We start from the raw sequence: 6,485 nt of genomic DNA, 5'->3' as shown, positions 1-6,485 counted from the left end.
AAGTGGGCTCCTCCTCAGTGTCTCACTCTATACTTCTCTACCTCAAATCTCCTGGGGCAAGGCCCACTGGCCTGCTCCACAACCTGTGCATTGTTGGGGTACAAATTAAGGGAATGCAGCTGGGCACAGTGGTGCATGCCTTTGATACCAGCACTCAGGAGGCAGAGGCAGGCAGATCTCTGTGAGTTCAAAGCTAGCCTGATCAGGCATCCAGGGTGACAGTGAGACCCTAAAATACAAGAGTATGGGGGGGGCGGGGAGTCCCCAAGATGGATACCGCAGAATGGGGATTCAGTGAGGAGAGAGCGAGCATCTGTACCTCTTTGGGACAATGGAGGCACATCGACAGGTCCACCGTTCTCACGGGGGGGGGGGGGGGGCTGGAGAGTGAACGGGCTGTAGTTGGTGATACCAGGGATCACACAAGAAAATCCAAGGGGTCCAAGGGAGGCCATCCAGTGCCACCTCACCTGCAGCTTCTGAGGCCCTGACACTGTGCCTGCAGAGAGCCTGAGGAGGAGGGGTGATGGGGCAGGATGCCGGGGGCAGAGGGTGCATTCATCCTGCTGCAGAAAGCCTGTTCCTGAACCCCTAGACGTGACTGGGACTCCAGACCCCAGGTCCCAGCTGGTTCTCACAGCCCTCCCTCTTTCCTGTTCAGACATCAGTAGGGACGGTTTCCCCTGCAAACTTCTGTTTTCTCAGCGGCCAGGCGGACTTCACAGTGGAGACCTGGCTCTGCACCTCCCGCAGGTTCCCTGGATCTGACCGGGCCATCGGGGTTGGGCAGCATAAGCTTTGGATAGCCGGCCCCCTTCACCCTCTCCTCCAGCGTCAGAGACTGTCCCCAGTCCTCCTGTCTTGAGGCTTTTGGAGATTGGGTGTAACTAGTCCAGGCTGGCCCGGAACTCATCAAGTAGACCAAGCTGGTTTCACAGTTGTGGCAATCCTGGCTCTGCCAACCAGATCCTGAGATTACCAGAATTCACCGCCATGGCTGGCTCCTCCCTCTTTTCATTTCTATTTCATGAGGGGGAGGGAGTTATAGGGGAGCTAACCTCTGCAATCACCTATTTCCAACACTGACTTCCTGTGAGCTTTCCTTCCCAATTTAAATTTTTTTTTTTTTTTTTTTTTTTGAGACAGGGTCTCACTCTGTAGACTTGGCTGGCCTGGAACTCACTCTGTAGACCAGGCTGCCCTTAAACTCGCAGAGATCCACCTGCCTCTGTCACCTGAGTCCTGGAATTAAAGGCGTGTGGCACCGCACCCAGCACATCTTTAGTTTTATGTGTTGGGTGTTTTGCCTGCACAAGTCTGTGTGCGCCACGTGTTGCTGGTGACTGCATCCAACCCCCAGAAACTAGAGTTACAGATGGTGGTAAGCCACCGTGTGGACGATGGGACAATCAAACTCAGGTCCTCTGCAAGAGTAGCCGGTGCTCGTAACCGATGAGGCACTTCTCCACGCCACCCCCCTTTTTTATACACCCTTGATAAACACACACAGAGGACTGTAGGTTTCGAAGAAGAAGTAAGCAAATTTGTTGTTGGTAGGAGGGCGGGGAGGGGGCGTGTCCATCACCTGCAGGATGGGCAGTTAGGGTCGATAGAAAAGGCAGTAGTGGGCACAGGTCCTGTGCGGTACAATATAGAAGAATCTGATATAGATACTTTGTATAAAAGCCACTTGTCCTTGTCTGTCCTCTTGCTGTCCGGCTGGGAGGCATAGGGAGATGAAGCTGGCAGGGCGAGCCGGGACACAGGGACACCCTGTGGTCCCCACCCTCTGGCAGTCCCCTTACGAAGTCATTTTGGGTCCTTAGTGGGGGCATAGCAGAGCTCTAACGGCCTGGACACCTTCCAGAACTTCTCATTCACAAGCTCCAGGGTCAGCGAGCCATTCAGCGTCTAGAGGAGAGGAGAGAGGCAGGGGGGTGACAGAAAGTTGGAAAAGGAAATGGAGAAGAGACAAGGGAGGAGAAAAGGGGGGAGGGGGGAAAATGGGGGTGTGACCGACCCAGAGCCCACGGCGAGGGACGGAGCAGGGCTGAGACGGTGGTCACCCTGGCCCGCTGCCTGCCCTGACCACCGGCAGCCGCTCACCGTGAACGCTCCGCCCCCGGGTGCAATGTAGATGGTGTACTGCTTCTCGCTGACACCTTCCAGGCTGGGCAGGGCAGGCTCCTCGGGACCTTCGCCCCCTCCGGCAACCCCGCTCTCCCCACCCCCCCCATCGGGTCCGCCTGGGTCTGAGGCACCCCCACCGGGCCCTCCAGGCTCTATGGTTTCCCGCTGCTGCCTCCGCTCCAGGGCAATGCGCAGGGCCAAGTATTTGGAGAGATGGTCCACGGTGGCATTCCCAGTGGTCTTCACGTACCTGGAGGGAGGACGCGGGGGGGGGGGGGGGGGGGGGGGTTCAGGACAGCAGAGTCTTCGAATGGACAACTTCCTCCAACAGGCCTGGCTGGAGATACGGGTACCCCAGGCTGGCCTCCAGCTTGCTATGTAGCTGAAGATGACCTTCAGCTTTCTCATCCCCCTGCCTCTGGGATTACAGGTGTACACCACCACCCTTGGTGTATGTGGTGCTGGGTGAGAAACTCAGGGTCTCATGCCTGCTTGACAAGATCGCCAACTGAACTGCACCCCCAGGCCTGAAGCCCCCTTCTGATGCAGATTCCTGAACTTTGGTTTCTAGGCAGTCTAGCAGCAAAAGCCAGGGCTCCTCACCTAGTCTGGCAGTATTCTCCCTTCTCCACAAGCAGGGGATGGGGCCGGAACACAAGCTCGATCTCTCCACCTGGCTCTGGAGGACTGGGAGCCCCCGGAGGGCTTGGGGGGCCCAGGGTTCCCCCTCCCAGGGTGCCGCCCCGGTCACCAGAGTCTTCAGAGCCAGCACCCCCGCAAACCCCGCCCGCAGCGCCGCCCCCTGCCCCTACACTGCTGCCCCCCGCACCCCCTCCACGGGGCCGCTTGGGAGCAGGGCCTGGAGCGGAGTCGGGAGCGGAGTCGGAGCTTACGTCCTCTCCATCCCCTTCCCCCTCCCCAGGTTCTCCTTCCCCCCCACTCATCGTGGTGGTCTGGTCGGATCCAGGCATCGGCCGCCTGACACGCTGGGCCCTGTAGAAACAAACAGTCCGGGTTAGAAAGAGGATTCAGGCCCTCAGGGGTTAAACTTCATGCGGCTCTGAGGCCTTGGAAATCCCAATGGTGATGCCGTGTGTTGTCTCCAACAACCCACCAAGCACAGTGTTCATCTCTATGTGACGACTGAAGAAACAGAGAGAGGGCCAGGGTCAGGTCCCCTCATTTGTGTGAGAACACAGGCGCTCGCCCCCGAATCAGCCCAACGACAGCTGCATGGCCAGCACCTGGCGGCTGGAAGAGTGCAGACTGCCAGGCCCCTACTCCAGATCGCATCACAGTTCACATCAGAGTCAAACCCCACAGGTACTGCATCTCCAGACCTCCACACCTGTGCATGGCCTGCATCCGAAGCCCCTCCTCGATACTGGAGCTCAGCGCCTGCTGGTTGTGCAGGCGGCTGAGGCGGATGAGCACTCGGTCTTGATGGGCCTCGTACTCCTCCCGGCTAGGGTAGATTTTGGAGATCAGGGCATCGAAGTTGGGGTCTGGCCGTAGGGACCGCTTGGATACCAGCTTTTTCCGGCAGGTAGGGCACTCCTTGTTCCTGGGATAGGAGGAAGGAAGCCCTGTGGGGTCAGTTCCCGTCGCTGATGCCCGGGCTGCACCCCCACCCCCGCCCACCCCCCCCACTGCAGACACATCCCTCCTGGTACCCGCTCCGCAGGGCAGTGACGATGCAGTCGGAGCAGAATCTGTGGAGGCACTCCTTGGTAGTCATCGTGTTCTTCAGCATGTCCAGGCAGATGGGACACATGAGCTCTGAATGCAGCGACCGAGGCGAAACCGCGATCTCTGTGCCATCCATGATGGCTTCCTGGGTCATCAGCAGGTGGCAGAGGGGTGGGGAAAAAGAATTTCAGAAGCAAGCTTTGAGAAAGGCAGAATCTGGACAGCCATGCTGACCAACTGAGGAAGATGGGAATTCTGGGATGCAGGAGACCAACGACGTGGAAATTGCCCAGAAGGGACGAGGACTCAGTCACAAGGAGTTTGGTGAGATGCTAGGGTTAGGGGTGGGGGATAACACAGGTCTATGGCTTGGCGAATATTTATTCCACAAACTTCTTTTTGTTGTTGTTGTTTGCTTTTTTGGGGTCTCACGATGTGTGGAACCCTAGCTGGCCTGGATTCACTATGTAGAACCAGGCGGACCTCACACGTTTGAGATCCACCTGCCTCTGCTTCTCAAGTCCGCTGCCTCAACAGGCTTTCTTAAAACTCTAAGAGCAAGAGTACCTACACTAGAATTTCAGGTGCCTGGAAAAACAGATTCCGATGCCCCACTGCACTTGAGTCAGAACCGTGGAGAGAGAGTTCTAACGCAGGACGAGTCTGTGTACTCTGGCATGTGCGTGCTGAGAGGAGGCAGAGAAGGTAACTTCTGGCGTCTGTTTACCGTGCTCCGATGGAGACAGTAATATCTGCTGCACCTCTCTGGCACCTCTGTGTTGAGGGGTTAACTCGGATTTAAGTGCAGAAGTGCTTTGAAAAGATAAAAGGTGATTCGAACGCAGAGTCGGGCAGAGAACTGTGATGGGGGAGGGGAGAGTTGGCGGGAGAGGGGGCCCGAGTCGGGACTGGAAGATCCCTGTCACCTGCGGGGTCCGGTGCAGCTCGTAGAGACTCAGTTCCCACGTTTTGCTGGCATTCTGGGCATTCGCCGGCGTCGTCATGGTGACGGGGCGCGGACACCCCCCCCTCTTCCAAGCCGGGTTCGCCGGAGAGAAGTCTGCGGAGGGGGAAGGGGACGCTGTCGGGGCCGCCCCTCTGCAGACCCCGCCCCCGGGCCCTGAGCGCGCGCCCCGCGGCCCCTCACCCGGCTCCGGCCGACGCGCTGCCCCGCCGCGGGCCTCTCCCCGGGGACCCCCGGGCTCCGCCGCCCTGGTCCGCTCGGTCCGCAGCTGCCACTCACGCCGCGGCTCTCGCTGCCGCCGCCGCCGCCACCGCCGCCACCGCCATGGCCCGGGCGCTGAGGCCCGACGTCACTTCCGCCCTCCCTGCACCCCACCCCGCGCCGGAGACGTCACCGCCCTCACGGCGCGCGTGGAGCGTGCCGTGGACCCGGGCTCCCCCTCCCCCGTGGGGCGCGCTCGGAGGAGCCGGCCCGGGGGCTGGGGGTGCTGGTGCTGGTGCACGTGGGGGGACCCGAGGGCGGAGCTCCCCTCCGCGGCGCGGGCGATGATCCCCAACTTCCCGCGAGCCGGGCCTGGGATCCCCGGAAAGGCAGCCGCAGCTGCACCTCCGAATGCTGCTGGGCGCGCGCCCTGAGCTCCGAGGGCTTCCGCGGGGTCCCGGGTGTCCGGGGGACCGGCCCGCGCTCCGCCCGGCCTCTCCCCCCCCTCGAGGTCTGGGGGCGGCGGCTCGGGACGTCCCGACGCAACTCTCGGCCGGAGCCAGAGACTCGAGAATTGCGTTTGGACAATCAGGAGCCGCGGCCCGGGGCGGGGAGGGAGGCGCACCGGAGGCACCCGGGATGGAGACGCCACGCGGAAGCGGGGATACCAGATGGACACCTCCCCCGCCCCGTAGGGGAGTCGGGGGACACAAGAGTGAAATGTGCGGCGTGGGAAAGTGGGCAGAGCCCCTCCGGGAGGGACTCGGAGCGAAGGAAGCGGACGGGGAGAAGAGGAAGGAGCAGGGCCATCCCGGTGGAGGGCAGGGAACGAGGGGCAGGGGGACGAGACCGTGACGGGCGCTCGGTCCCCCGCCAGCCTGCGCTGCGGCTGCCAGGGGGTGGCCTGTCTCTGGGACAAGCTAGCAGTGGGTCCCCTCGCCCGCAACCCCGGTTACCCCCTACTTCCCTGTCCTCCTTGGGTCCGTGGCCAGTCCTTATGTGGGCGCCAGAGTCGATTAGCGCGGACCCCCTCCCCTTCCTCCTCCTTCTCCCAGCCCCCTCCCTTCTGCTCTCCTCCAGCCCCTTTCATGGGCTCGTCCATTCCCCTAATCCTGGCCCCCTCCCCTAATCCCCCCCATCCGACCCCAGGCCGGCTGCGGCTATTGTAAGGTGGAGAGAAGGGAGGGGAACAGAGAAAGGAGGGGTGGGGTGGGCCACCTGTTCCAGGACCCCCTTCCAAGGCCAGACTGGACACCAGGATGGGGCCAAGAACAAATCACCCTTGGGGGCCATAAGGACCCGGGAGTGTGGGGGGGGCATGACTGGTGCTGCAGAGCCAATGAAAGGGGGTGGGGACAGAGTCCCCTCCCTCCGAAAAGGCCCAGAGTGTCACGCACACACAGTGACACACACTCTCTCCTCTCACACCCGGCGGCGGGGGTTGCCCTGGGAGACCAGGCAGTGAAAGGGAGCAATCCTTCGCAAAGGGGAGAGAGGGGGG

At 61.2% G+C, this 6,485-nt stretch overlaps 2 protein-coding genes across 2 annotated transcripts; one reads left to right on the top strand and one right to left on the bottom strand.

Annotated features, from left to right (window-relative positions):
* Positions 1-1,521: 1,521 nt before the first annotated feature.
* On the bottom strand, positions 1,522-5,144 carry Ring1 (ring finger protein 1). Its single transcript, XM_028861025.2, has 7 exons — positions 4,967-5,144; positions 4,746-4,879; positions 3,804-3,964; positions 3,479-3,694; positions 2,734-3,123; positions 2,107-2,380; positions 1,522-1,911 (listed from the first exon to the last, which is right to left on the bottom strand). Exons 2-7 carry the CDS (start codon positions 4,821-4,823, stop codon positions 1,810-1,812), a joined length of 1,221 nt encoding a protein of 406 aa, XP_028716858.1. The 5' UTR covers positions 4,824-4,879; positions 4,967-5,144; the 3' UTR covers positions 1,522-1,809.
* On the top strand, positions 4,822-6,468 carry LOC114686346 (translation initiation factor IF-2-like). Its single transcript, XM_037200072.1, has 3 exons — positions 4,822-4,862; positions 4,924-5,124; positions 5,171-6,468. Exons 1-3 carry the CDS (start codon positions 4,822-4,824, stop codon positions 6,111-6,113), a joined length of 1,185 nt encoding a protein of 394 aa, XP_037055967.1. The 3' UTR covers positions 6,114-6,468.
* The last annotated feature ends 17 nt before the right edge of the window (positions 6,469-6,485 follow it).

The sequence above is a fragment of the Peromyscus leucopus genome, chromosome 16_21, assembly GCF_004664715.2.
Source record: "Peromyscus leucopus breed LL Stock chromosome 16_21, UCI_PerLeu_2.1, whole genome shotgun sequence".
In the NCBI taxonomy this organism is placed as follows: Eukaryota; Metazoa; Chordata; class Mammalia; order Rodentia; family Cricetidae; genus Peromyscus; species Peromyscus leucopus.
Note: the sequence above shows the minus strand (reverse complement) of the source record. Positions and strands in the feature narration are given on the sequence as shown.

Excerpts from the sequence above, each read along its gene's own strand:
- LOC114686346 (XM_037200072.1), top strand. The coding sequence starts at position 4,822 with ATGGTGACGGGGCGCGGACACCCCCCCCTCTTCCAAGCCGG. Across the intron at positions 4,863-4,923 it reads CCCCCCCTCTTCCAAGCCGG|ACCCCGCCCCCGGGCCCTGA; the intron begins GTTCGCCGGAGA and ends GCCCCTCTGCAG. Across the intron at positions 5,125-5,170 it reads GCCATGGCCCGGGCGCTGAG|ACGTCACCGCCCTCACGGCG; the intron begins GCCCGACGTCAC and ends CCCGCGCCGGAG.
- Ring1 (XM_028861025.2), bottom strand. The coding sequence starts at position 4,823 with ATGACGACGCCGGCGAATGCCCAGAATGCCAGCAAAACGTGGGAACTG. Across the intron at positions 3,695-3,803 it reads GTCACTGCCCTGCGGAGCGG|GAACAAGGAGTGCCCTACCT; the intron begins GTACCAGGAGGG and ends CTCCTATCCCAG. Across the intron at positions 1,912-2,106 it reads CCGGGGGCGGAGCGTTCACG|ACGCTGAATGGCTCGCTGAC; the intron begins GTGAGCGGCTGC and ends CCTCTCCTCTAG.